The sequence below is a fragment of the Dermacentor andersoni genome, chromosome 7 (assembly GCF_023375885.2).
Source record: "Dermacentor andersoni chromosome 7, qqDerAnde1_hic_scaffold, whole genome shotgun sequence".
Taxonomy (NCBI): domain Eukaryota; kingdom Metazoa; phylum Arthropoda; class Arachnida; order Ixodida; family Ixodidae; genus Dermacentor; species Dermacentor andersoni.
The window spans coordinates 123,051,634-123,065,489 of record NC_092820.1 but is presented as its reverse complement, the minus strand read 5'-3'; the positions used below and the strand labels follow the sequence as shown (position 1 = coordinate 123,065,489).

At 46.0% G+C, this 13,856-nt stretch overlaps 1 protein-coding gene across 1 annotated transcript; it reads left to right on the top strand.

Moving 5' to 3' along the window:
• The first annotated feature begins 5,086 nt into the window (after positions 1–5,086).
• On the top strand, positions 5,087–13,390 carry LOC129385791 (BTB/POZ domain-containing protein 6-like). The gene is made up of 5 exons (XM_055072919.2): positions 5,087–5,092; positions 6,958–7,026; positions 9,203–9,420; positions 10,295–10,586; positions 11,899–13,390. Exons 1-5 carry the CDS (start codon positions 5,087–5,089, stop codon positions 12,364–12,366), a joined length of 1,053 nt encoding a protein of 350 aa, XP_054928894.1. The 3' UTR covers positions 12,367–13,390.
• The last annotated feature ends 466 nt before the right edge of the window (positions 13,391–13,856 follow it).

The window sequence follows — 13,856 nt, the reverse complement described above, 5'->3', positions numbered from 1 at the left end:
TAGTCCTCAATAATCTTGTATTAGCTTCGTACAACAAAGAGCTTCCCCGTGAATTATTGTAGATGTTTTCATTGGCAATTTCCTGTTTGAAAGTTCTGTATGTCCCCAGTGCTGCTTTCGTCGGCGTCCCTGTTTTCCACAGACCCCTCTCTGTTTCTTTAACCTTGTTTTAACCGATGTTTCTTGGCTTGCTTCCCAGCTGTTGTCTGAATATATGCGTGACAATTTTTTGGTGGCGCTTCCTCCATTTTGTGTCAACATTCCTCGTGTACAAGTCGCTGAAAACTTTCCTTGCCCATCGCTTTCCCGCCATTTCACTCAATCGCTGCTCAAATTCTACCTTGCCGCTAGCTTCCCTTTCCTCGAATGATGTCCATCCCGTGTCAAAAGGCACCCCTTGATTTCGTGTATTTCCGTGTGCTCCCAAAGCAAGCCTGCCTACTCCTCGCTGCCTAATTTCCATCCTTGTTTGAACCTCTGATCTCATGCACAGGACCGCATTGCCTTAGGCAGACTACGGACCACCGCACCTTTCCAAATCCCCCTCGCCACCTCGTAGCTATTGTAATTCCACAGTGCCCTATTTTTCATCACAATTCCATTCATGCTACCTTTAGTGGTTACCTATTTTTCATGTTGCAGTAGGCACTCAGCTTCATTGTTTCCACACGCCGGCGTTGAATGTTGTGGCGCCCCCCACCCCCATCTGGTAGCTAGAAATCAACACAATTTCGCGGCTCTCGATGGCACGTCAGGCCTAACAACGTAATATGAAGCAGCTGATTTCGATAATAACGAATAAACATCGCCAATACTTTCCCTTCAGCGTAAGACAAAGCAAAGGCTGCTTTTACCATTTATTTCTCGCTGTCACTGCTGAGAGGCAGTAGCAAGAAGGAATTAAGCGTGAAGACGGCAAGCTGGCTGCCACCATCTTGTCGCGCGTTCACGTGTAACCAGCGGACCTGTCGTCCACAAAACTACAAGCCGACCCCCCCCCCCCCCCCCTTTCACTTCCAGAAGCGCGAGCACGAACGCATTCCGAGAAGCCCTCAATATTCCGTATGGCCCCCCCATCTGGAGACTGAGGGCTCTATTGTCGCCATTGAACGCCTTTCAAGGTAGTCAACCGGGCGCGTCGTTGGTTAACCTCCCTACCTTTCCTTCTTCGTTTCTCTCTCTCTCTCTTGACGGACGCCGTAACTTGGCATTGCACACTCGGGTGTAGGATTCGCGGATATTAAAGGGGCACTGACATATTCCCAGCCATTCCCTGCTTTTTTTTTTTTTTCGCTTTAAGTGAAGATCGTATATTTTTGTGCTATATGAAAAATCTGTGAATGTCCACAGAGCAGCATAAAATATGTAATATATCATCTATTAGAGAAATAGTTACTAAAATTTTGGAGCTTGGCACAAAAAAATATATATACAGTGGGAAACATCGTGTCAGCGATCCTTTAAGCAGCTTCCATTCAGTCGTCGTTGCGCGGAAGGCGATTAGGCACTGCGCAATTGACGGACTTCTGTGGTGTGTTGATGCCGGCCGTAGTTCCCGCTGCACTGCACGGAACAGGGGAGAGCACGCGGCGAGGATTAGAGAGTGCCTGTGCTGGAGGGTAGCGAATTTCAGGTACAATGGTGCAGTGGTGTGGGTACGGCGCTTGTCCCTGTGTGTCGCTGTCTTTGCATATATCTTCTAGTTCGCGCTGTTTCAATCTCACGGTGCAGTATAGGCAGATTCGCAAAAAGTTCTTTTTTTTTTTTTTAAGGGATGCGCAATTGATTGCGCAGACTAACTGTGAGCTCATCACGGCATATACGTGCGTACACCACTCCAAAATATGCCACTCATTTCCGAGCAGGCCATTTTTTTTTTTTGCAAAAGCCGTGTGAGCGTTGTAAAATCGTGTATCAGCTTCGTACGCCTTCTGTGGTCTACCTGGTGTTGTTTCGAGAACTGGGATCTGGCTATTTTTGGAGCAGAGGTGCGGACTTTTTAAACTTCGCGTTTCATTTCTCTTTAACGCGGCAATTTTCGACGCTTTCTTGTAAAAAAAAACATTCGAGGCGCTAAATCAAAATTATGTTTCCTACAGTCACTAGACTTTCACTTCCTCTCTCATTAAGTGCAACAAATTTCATTCAAATAACTCAAAGAGCTCTCTCATGAAAGCAGTTCTCCATTTTACATATATTTGAATCAGACGTGTACACGTTATAACCTGTAATATAACGTATAATACCTTATAGTTTATAATATAATATAACGCATGATATAACCTGTACACGCTATGCAGAAAAATGCAGCCAATCACAATTACTTCTTTCAACATTGTAAATGATTACGATTACTAATTACAGCCCCATGAAAGTAATTGAGAAATTACTTAACAGTAACCGATTACCTCAAAGATACTTTCCTCCCTACTTTCATTAAACCTGCACAAATATACACTGTACGGAACAAGTCGGATATATTCGGTATTTTCTCCTCGTTTTCTTGTGAACACATCCGCAGCGACACCGAAAATTCACTGAATGTGAGCGCTGGAGAGAAGGGCTGCGTATAGACCGTTTTATTGAGGGCGCCGCCATTTTGCGATCGCAGCGCCGTCTGTCGTGCGGCGCCATGCTGGTATGTGGGATCGCGCTGGAGGTTGCACGACGAACGCGCTGTTGACGACGAGTGGCGAGTTTTCACGCTTTCCCGAAAGGTGTCAACAAGTTGTTTGGATTGGGAAACTTCTTAGCGTGTCGTCACTAAGATTTTAGCTTCGATATATCCGCAATATAGAACTGCGACGGGCCAAGAGGTGCTCCCGCAGATCTGTCCACGATAAGAACAGGAGGCCAGTCAAGTCTGAACATTGTCGATACAAAATGTGTACGTGCAACGCGTTAATATTGTATGTATAACCTTGAACACCACGCAAAGCAAGTCTGCGGACGCCATCTTTGAGAAGGACGAAGCAGTACACTCAGGGAGGCGTACTTCGTGCCGACTAGAAGGACGAATTTAGCCCCTGTAAAATCTATTGTTTGTATTTTTAAATGCAAATTAATGTCTGTACAGCAGCACTGCATTAATTTTCTTTTTTTTTTCCCGTGCGTTTTCATTCGAACAAGTGGAGAAGTCTATTTATAGCGTGATAGAGCCTCAGTAAATATTTTATTCAATAACGAAGTGAAATCGAGAGATATATAGCCCTGCGACCTGTGCGGAAGCTTTCAAGTGAGAAAGTAGCGTCAAAACCAGTTGTTAGGGTCATTTAGTCGTCCAACGGTTTTCCCAAGTGTGGCACTACATTTCGCTGCGCAAGAATCTGCGCTCGCGGGTCGCGTAGCCTTGGCTCTGCTGCATGGAACTACTGACACAGCGTATACAGTAACGAACGAACGTCTTGCTGATACGATTACGATCATTCTATGCCGTGATGCTCGGGTCTGGGTTCTCCAGGAAGCGAAGTGCGTTATTGTTGCTAGGGCCAGAAGAATGCGCTCACGACAGAGCCGCGAAAAAAGGAATTGAAGAATCGTATTCGGTGATTTCCTGGCACCAGCATCCGAAGTGGCCATGACTGGTGAACCTGCTCTCGGCGCCCTTCACAAGTTAGCCATTTAGATTCAAACCACAGATTGGTAATGAACGCTAGCAAACATTCAAGTTCCTTGAAAAGGTGTCCCAGTCTACAACGCAGTTTAATATTATGCTGCATATTATTCAGCCGTGCAAACACCGTTAGTGCATTACAATAAAAAAAGTAGGCGCATATGAATCAAGTGACATCGAACAGTTTGAAGCATATGATTTAACCTGCCAAAGCTTCTCTGTCTTTATTATAGCAGTCATACACTGCTACAAGCGAAGAATTCAGCAGCAGCTCTCATCACCCATGACGCGCCTATAAGTCTTGTCACCTATAAGCGCTTCCAGAAGAGAGGGAGAGAAATTTATTGAATGAGAAATCGGGTCGGATCTCCAAGAGAAGTGTGCAAGTCTGTGAGGCCGCCACGTTGGGGTGATGCAGGTGTAGCGCTGCATGACGTCAATTGTGGGAATGGTGTCACCCACGTAGATGCTTTCATCCCTTTGGTCTACAGTTCCCGCCAAATTTACGTGTCCTCGAAGCTGAATCGCCTGTCAGAGATTGTTTTGTCAAAAAACAATAATCGAACTGCTTACATGTAATAGAGTCAATGAAGAAAGTAATTGAATTACAAGGAGCGTTACCGACTAAACAAAGTAATGGTTAAAGTACATTATTACCAAAAAACATCATTGATTACAGGTAAAAAAATAACACGTAATTCGTTACGTGCATGTCTGATTTGAACAGGCCGCACCAGAGTTTCTTATAGACACTAGCTCTTACTTACATAAGCGCAAGCTATATATATATATATATATATATATATATATATATATATATAATACGCTCAGATCTTATTTGTTGTGAGCTTTGCGGTATCAAGTTTATTGCTAGTGAAAATGGAGGTTTATAAATTTCCTTCAATAAATTTCTCGCCGAAGCCCCACCGGCAGTACGTCAGTGTGACGTCACGGATTTCGATATAGGCTGGTTGTCCCTAATGCGAGTCTAATGAACTTGCCGAGTTCCGCCAGTGCTGGTTCCGCATTTGGCTCATCTCAAGTACAACGTTGTCAATCTTCAACGATTAAAAAAAAACAAAAAAACATTTACCTGGGCTCGAGCAGACGCGGCATAAATCTATGACGTCACGGCGATCTGTTGCGTGAAGTTTTAAGGCGGCGCCGCTATAAGCGTGTCTCGTTATTCCATAATTTCGGATTACGAGGATTCTCCTTCTTGTGGTGAGATGGATGATTTTGGCAATGCAGAAGTGTTTCTGTTGATACGGTTAAACTTTGTTTTGTCTACATAGTGTCTCCTTAAGGTGAAGCACAGCTTTCTAAAGTACTTCGATCACCTTTATTCATGACGGCTCCTGCTCCCCACCCCTTCCTTTCCGCAGGTGCCATTCATATTTGCTGCCTCAGTGATCCTCGCCATCTTCACTGTTTTCTGCTTCAAGCAAGCGACGTGCCACAAGGACGACAGCCATGACTGTAAGTGTCTGACATGCCCCCCTTCGATCGAATAATACGAAATAATGAGAACTTGATGAGTAATGCAAATGCTATAGAAATAAAGCAATTAAAGTAGAGAGTAAACGACGATATACCTGCGGAGAAAATATGTCACCATAAACACGATGTGTGACCGAAGCTCTCTATATATGCGAAGCACTATAGAGTAGCTCCTTATTTGTGCCTTTGGGGAGCTGAACGTCCTTGATTTTCCCTGTTTTGTTAGACCGGGGCAGCGCTGCCTATCCCTGGCGATTCTGACGCTCGACTTAGAAGCAACGACCACTTTCTTTGGTCGAGGCATGTTTGCGGTTCGGGGAGCAGGCGCAGTTGTGGCTCCACTCGTTGGACCAATGAGTGCGCGCCTCCGGGGTCACGTTGTGCGAAGGGGGCGTAGCGCGTGAAGGGGGCGGAGCTTCGGACTTCGTTGCAGGTGGTTTGACCTTCGTGCCCTTAGGATCTGGGAACCCCAAATTATCGTGTGGTCGCGCGAATAGCCTTAGATAATCTCTTACTACATAGATAATACAGATTGACTATATCTTAAAACTCGCAAGTCAGCTTATCACTTCGCACTCTTCGGTAAACTGAAAATTGATCGCGTAATTAAATTTTATTTTAAATTTTATTAACTGCATCATTCTTTATATTTTAGACATCATCAGATCTAGTTTAACATTTAGCATTATCTTGCCGTATTTGTGAGCGCTAAATTCATTGATTGATTGACTGATTCTTTATTGGTTTATAGCTTATGTGATGGCAGGCGAAGGGAAAAGCCATTCAAGGATGGCTTGAGGGAGTCCTTTGCCCCCATACTGGCAAGGACAAATGCAGAGGCACACACGTTTCGTTCACATGGTCGTATACTTTCACAAAAGCATCATATTAAACCCAACGTTGTCATACACCTTGACAAAACCGTAAAATTAAACACATCACTAGTTACTGTCCTACGTAGGGCATCATGCGTTAACATATGTCACTTCACCTCAGCGCCGAATGTCAGCACAACATTTCTTAAGAACGTACGCACAGTAGTAGTGGCATTAAAACAATATAATTAAATATAAATCATAAACAGTTCTACAGGTCAATGTTAGGCTAGAAAGAACGTGTACAAGTCAGATAATTTGACTTCGCGAATATCGATTTGTTTTTGATTGAACTCATTTAGTAGACGTGGAAGTTTGTTTTGAAGCATTTGCCGACCATAGGCAGTGCGACAATACGGTACTATCCATATTTCTGTTGTTCTTGTGTTATAGGGTACTTCCTTCGGATGGAAGTGTACTAAACCCATGAAGAGAGAATTATGACAGTAATAGTTAAAGCGATATTTACGCAACAATTTACACTTATACGTGTCTTGTGCTCTAATTGTTTTAAATTATTTAAAGAGCTATATTAAAGGTGGGACTAAAGATTCAAACCGACCCTGCGCGACCTTGCATATCATGCGTCGCATCATAAAAAAAGAAGACAGAAAAAGAAAGTGAGTGACAGCATGCGAGAGACGAAAAAGAGTATGTGTACAGGAATTTGTTAAGCATGAGTAATGCCAAGTCCCATCGAATCTGGTGCCAAGTCTGCTCACTTGGCATGCACTTTTTCTGTTCACGAGTTCACTGCGTAGTTCCAAGCTCTTGTAGTTATGCGTAGTTCCAAGCGCGAGTTCAGAAATGCAGTCGCAAGGTGGCGCCAAGCCCTGCCGGAAGCAAGTGCAAAAGAGCCGATACGGTGTGCGTCGTCCGTGGTTGTTCGTTCGAATCTCACGCCTTGAAGTTGCTGACGTTGTCAAGGCTGTGCTGTGAACCTCCAGTGCGAGTGCATAATTTTGACAGATTCGCAACTGCCTTGCCGCCAAGAAAATGATTGACGGTGGCTCTCTGCCGGAACTCTTTGAAGACACCGTAACGCTTCAGGAACACGACTGGCTCATAAACCCGCGAAATGGAAAATACATTCAATGCGTCGACATTTGCGAGGCTCTGGGAAGCAACTACCTTGAAATCGGGTTCATTACTTCGAAATCGGACTAAATACGAATACTCGCTTCATCTAGTGGACGTGGGTGCGGTCAATTCACATTTATTGTGCAGTCTTAGACAACGCGCGATTTACCAACACGGTCACTTACCATTTTTCCCAGCTAACGTTAGGCACGCCGTTAAAAATGACGAAGAAAAAAACCACTATGCAGCATACAATTATAAAGCATACGGTGTTCTTTCGTCACATGTCTGAAGACCGAACACTGCAGTTCTTATAACAGTGTTTTGTGCCGGTTTAATTTTTCTTGTTGTTTTTTGCTTATCATAGCTTGGGTAACGTTAGCTGAGACACACTATATACTAGAATGACGTCTGCAGGCCAATCAAAACCACAATTTATAAACAGCAACTCCAACAAGATTTCCCATTCGCTAAATTCAGTATAAATGAGTGTTATATACCACTTAAGCAATATATTGGCAAAGCTGCGCAGGACTGGTGATTGCGTAGCCTTGTTATTAGCAGCTTCTGCTTAGATCTGAAAGCGCCTAAGCAGACGACGCGCGCACCTGGCGGTTGTCGCTATGACGTAAGTCCTAGCGCGCAGCCTCCGAGATTTTTCGGCGTGCCGCGGGCGCCGCCTCTTATCTCGGAGGTCATGCCGAAGGGCCGTGCGCTGTATGTGACGTGCCGCTCTCGGCAACCGGTAATGACAACTATTCTTTTTTTTTTGTCGGTTTCGTATTCACGAACGGCTGTTTTTGCGAGCTTCTCGTGACGCTTCCCCGTATTTAAATCGTCAGATTTTGCCCGGTATACCTGCTCAGTCCTAGACTAGGCATTTTACGCGGTCGGAAATATTGTTATAATGCAGGCGCACTTCTGGTTGTCAGCGGATGTGAGGTGAATCCTAGATCATGGTTTCCAATAATTTGAGCGTTAGTCGGACACCTCCTAGCCTGAGACGTCGTGCCAGTGAATTGCGCAGGTGTTCTATGTTCTGCGCCATTACATGCGAGCGGCAATGGAGGCTCTTTGACAGCGAAGTTTTTTTTTTTTTTTTTGTCCATACCCACCTGGGATTGGCGGGTATGTCGGCATTACGGCGAATATCTATGTGGATAACATAAAAGCTATATGTGCGTAGAATGCAAAAACCAGCAAATTGGATCATATAATACTCGTATGCTGACGGACAAATCAGTGCCAGTAAGCGAACCTCTGTTTCACGCGATAAAAAGAAAAAAATCAACAACGGGCCTCATGAATTGTCGCACGGCCCTTCTTGGTTCTTAGTGCACTTGTCTTTCCCTTTCAGGCTTGTAAAAATATTTTTGCTGAGAATATAAGATTTGAGAAGTTGAATAATAATTATTAACTTGCTAATTACGTGAACTGCGAAAACACGTCTGATTTACTCAAAGCGACGGCAAACATTGCTTTTTTGGTCTAGCTGCGTGGTACTTAACTATTTTTTAAATTTTGGCATTGTTACGTGGGTGCAGATATCCAAGCTCGGGACTATAACACAGTTATCGGTGTTATAGCCATCTGTATCTGCGTGATACTAATCATGAACCACCCAGGTCTGTCTTATAGCTATGTGTATCTACGTGATACTAATCGCGAATAAGCCTGATCTCTCATCAATATTTCTCGCACAGGCTAAACAATAATGTTAGCTTGCAGAAAACCCACAATCTATACTATCACGGAACAATACCTTTAAAGGTCACACTTTAAATTACCCGTCCTTGCTTCTTGCTCTGGATTGCAATTTATGCTGACTTTGGTGTCGTGGATCCAAAACTAGCCATGTAGGCTACTTATCCATATGACACTGTATACCATATTGTGCAGCAATATGCTGGAATAAGCTATTTTATTCTTTATTTTCTTTTTCAATATAAAGCGATGCTCTCAAATACAGTCAAACAGTTCCTATCATAGGTCAGCAGTGTGGGCGCTCACCTCCGCTCACACTCACTGGCACTCACTCCCACACCCACTCACGCCTTTGAAATGAGTGCGCCGACCTATGTTTCCTATACAGTGGGCCTTTAATGTCAGTTGCGCCTCCGTCGTGTCTTTGCAGCTGGACTTCGGTGTCTTCCTGGAGAGCGGCAGGTATGCCGACGTTGAGTTCGTCGTGCGGTCCGGCCCCTACTCCGTGTCCAGGACCTTCAAGGCCCACAAACAGCTGTTGGCCATGCGCAGTGACGTATTTGGCGCCATGTTTCGCGGATCGCTCCGCGAACGGGACACCGTCCTCATCAGGGACCTGCACCCCAATGGCTTCCGTGGGCTTCTCACGTGAGTCCGTATACTGTCGCGCAATTTATTTCCCTGTTTATGTCATAGTATTCAGAGACCTGCGAGGGTATTCTGTAAGAGTCCACCTAGTGGAGGGTCCATTTCGGCCGCCGAAGATTGGGTGCAACTGTACGAGCGAGGAAGAGACGAGCGGCCCCAGCCAATCGGCAGCGGCCGAAATGGACAGTCCACTATAGGTGGACTCCTACAGAATACCTCCTCCGCAGAATATTACCCGAAGTGGGTAATACAGCTTCTTACGACCTCTGGACAGCTCTAGGTCAGTTAGATATAGAAAACCGTTCACTTTGAATGAGATTTTGGGACCTTGGCCTCGGATGTCCCAGCTACAAAGGGCCACAAAACCACTGCTGTGATATTTGAAAGCTACTGCATTGAGTGACCGTCTGTGATCCTCGCCGTGTGTTCGTCCGTGATATAGAGCAGAAAACTGTCACCACGTCGGTGATATTCACGGTGAACTATCTCTTCTTCTCTTAATATTTTTCTCCCCTTTTTCCTTCCCCAGTGTAGGGTAGCCAACCGGGTTCCGTCCTGATTGACATCCCTGCCTTTCCTTTATCATTTTCTCTCTCTTCTCTTTCCACATCGCAAAAGAAGGAAAATTCAAATTTTTTCACTGAGAACGACGCAATTTCAGCGCCAGTTATATTAAAAGATATGGACCATAAAATGCGATCTCGCTACAATATCTAAGTGCGAGCGAAATGGTGGCGAGTGCGATATCTCTTCATGACGTTCGGCGAAAAACAAACGTCTCCGAGTGTTACTTCTGCAGGAAATTGTGATCACGTGAACCCGTCCTTCCGTCTGTTTCTTAGCCCTTTCTTTCTTTCCCATCACTTTTTTACAGGTACGTATACACAGGACGGTCCGCTATCAACAACATCGAAGATGCCATCTACACAAGAGACGCGGCTATGAAGTACCGCTTCCTAGATCTCGCCAGCACCTGCACCGAATATATTCAAAGTCACCTCGAAGCAGACGACGTCTGCACGGTGATAGACCACTCGTTCGTGTCTTACGGTGAAGTCAGAGACGACGTGGTGGACGAAGTGATCTTGGGCAACGCTGAATCCGTGCTGTCGTCTGCTGCCTTCACGATCTCCATGGAGCACACGGTGAACTTCGTTTTGGACAGGGTAAGCCATTATTTATACGCATCAACTAACGGACGAACAAACCAACTTAAGTTTACCGAAACGCAAAGTCCTTGCGACAAGGTGTCGATGGCCAAGCCTTCCGCCAAGTTCCTGTCAATAGTCCGGCGGAACTTGCAGCCGACGCGTAACAGCGCGGATAGCGTAAATTGTTAGCGCATTCTGCTTGTCACATACGCAGTCGGCGACAGCGTAACAACGGCGTAGCAAATACGCCGCTCCTCGTGTTAGAAGATGCGTTCACGCGAGTGCTACTCTAGCGCATTGCGCTTCTTAGAAATAGAGAGAGAAGAAAAATCTATGGAACCCATGTCACAATTACTGCCGACAATAATGCATTGATCACTGTATCAATATAGCGACACAATGTATTGGCACCATCGAAACTGGTTACGCATGAGGCGCCTGCTGCAGCTGGACTCCTCTTTAGCGCTTCCCTAACAACACTGCGCGCCATCCTGTGGGGCCGTCGCGAATCACGTGCGTGGCCTCCGAAATTCGTGGCGCGCCAACGTGTGCTAACGCTGAGAATTGTTCCGTCGCCTGCTGCACACCCAATGGGACGACATTCTGAGCGACCGCAGTTGACGAGAGGTTCGTTGAAGAGCGGCGCATGCCGAGTGCATTAGCCCCGCAGCTCATTAAAGCGTTGACGTGAAAGCGGTACACTGAAAAGCTTTACATAGCCAGCACATTTGTGGCGCAGCCTGCTAAAGCGTGGGGTCGCTGTCCTTAAGGAGCCTTCGTGACGTGGGTTAATTCTTTTTTCGTCCAGCTTCGGAGAAGCTTGTAGCATTATTTTCGTCATTCTAGAGTGGCACACACCTAGTTACCCAAGTTGGCGTCAAAGGCGTCCATCAAAGAGAAGAAAGGGGGTTGACCGAGGGGCCCGATTTTTATTAGTCACAGCGTAAGAAGCCAACAAACACTGACACCGAGGACAAGATAGTGGAAAACTTGCGCTTAATAAACGAAATAAAGAAACGATAAGTAATGTAAATGAAAGTGGATGAAGAAACAGTCCATCAAGGAGCGGCACACATCCTACCCGCAGATACCCATTGCTCCAATCAAGCGTGTAAGAGTTTCTACTTAACACTGACCAGTGTCGGCGTGAAAAAAAAAATATATATATTTAAAGAGAGGCCCGTGTGTACACATTACCGCATAACTCAGTGACCTAAGTTGGTGCGATGGTTAGTGGGCAACCGTGTTCCCCCGCACAGTCTATATAGTTTGGTCTATATTACGATCAGTACGACGTTTTACTAATACCGCAACTCCACCCGCGCAGGTGGACGGCGTTCCGACGAAGGTGGTCATCAAGGCCGTACTCCGTTGGGCAGGCGCGCAGTGCGGTCCCCGCGTTGCCAACTGGGAGCACACCGGGACAGTCGCCGCCGCTGTGAGGAAGTTCCTGCCCAAGATCAAGTTCCTGGCGCTGAGCGTGCGGCAGATGACGAAATTCATCAGGGCCGACACCACGTGTGACATTCTCTCGTCGGACGAGGCGTCCGCCATCTTGTGCAAGATTCTCGAACCCGGGAGCGTGTCACCGCTGCCAGAGTGGCTGAACCCCGAGCGTGACATTTCGACAGGCCCGAATCGACTTCCCGGGAACGGAGGGGGGCTCCGCGGAGGGGGGCTCCGCGGAGGGGGGGTTCCCTCCCCTTATGCGGAGGGGGGCTCCCCATTAGACGTCGCTGAGTCGGCGCTGATTCGATTCTCTTGCGCGGCTGGGATGGTCCGGCCGGATTCCTAAAACGCGACCACGCTTAGCCGCCGATGCAGAGGCGAACGGGAACATCTTCTTTCTTACTTTCTTTCTGTGCATTTCTTTTTTTTATAAAGGCGCTATGATGTTACCTCTCTCTTCTATAGTCTGTCCGTAGTCATTTTCTGTAATCTGTGCGTAAGAGAAAATTACCTGCCTGCGTCGTGCTCTCGTGCCATTTTCTCAGGTGGAGCAGAATCTGAAATCAAGCTTTTCCCCATTTTTATTCTAATTGTGCGGGTCTTTCCTTGTCTGTGCATGCGCGTGTTCAAATAAACGGTGAATAAAAACAATATGAAGACTGCTTGTGTGCTTCCCATTTCAACCCTGACAGTAACGCCGACATCGACACGTCGCAGTGTCTGGTGGATTCTGTTGTCGAGCTGCGACGGAAATGTCAGTGTTTTTTTTTTTTTTGCCTTTTTTTTTTTTGGCCTGATTGCAATGGGCTCGCTAGAGGCCCTTGTAATATACGTATACTGCTTTCTTTGAAATGAGGCTTTCGTTAATACTTTCCTGGCCGTATAGTTGCAGGGTGCGCTGCTGTCTTGACGAATAGATCGGTTAAAGAAAACAAAAAAAGATAAAGAATTGAATGACGGGCGCAATGGCCAAGGTAAATATACCTGGTAGCGAAGCTTCCATGGGAGCCCATACGTTCAAAACATGGCGGTCCATCGGCGGTCCATGGGGCTTAGCGCCATCTGTATGTGGTGGGAACACTTCCGGTGGAAGAAAAAATGATGTGACGCCATGTCCGTTAAAAGCAGAAGTGACGTCATTTTGTTTTCGAAGGCGAGAAATTTGTTTTGTTGTTCTTCCTTTGGAGCTATATATTCAAGTGCCCCGCCATTCGACTTGATGGGCGTTTCGAGCTTTCAGCGTGGAAAGCGACGCAGGAAAAGGCCAGCCATACGGTTGTCGAAATCGCATCCCTGCTCAGAACATACTTTTTTTGGAGGCCGACGAAAGCTTTAGGTGTAGAGTGCTGATCCTATTGTTGGATGCCAAGCCCGTCGGCCAGCGCAGTCACACGAAAACAACTACACAATTATCTGGCGGTCGTAACTCACTACTTTTGACTGAACAGATTAAGAAGCAATGAAGCTACCCGCGTCACCGAATTCAGACAAACTTCGACAAGCAAAAAAGCACAACACGTGAGGGGGGCGTATTTCAACAGGTGATACGAGTGCGCCTTTCTGCCCATTTCAAGACGTGCATTGCATTGCGAGTGATAGTGGCGTCAACGCCCCCTGTAGCGATGGGCGCTGAAAAGAAATGCATTTATTAATAATAATAAGATTAGACTTGTATTTTCTTAACTCGGCACGAATGTATATAAATGTCTAGGAATTTTATTTTCGTTGAACGAATCTAACTGTGTCTCGTTTGAATTAAAAAAACGCGTTTTTCTTTCCCAGTGTTTGTTCCCTCCAAACATAGTCGCGCTTCAATCGCTGCTCCCATAAACCCCC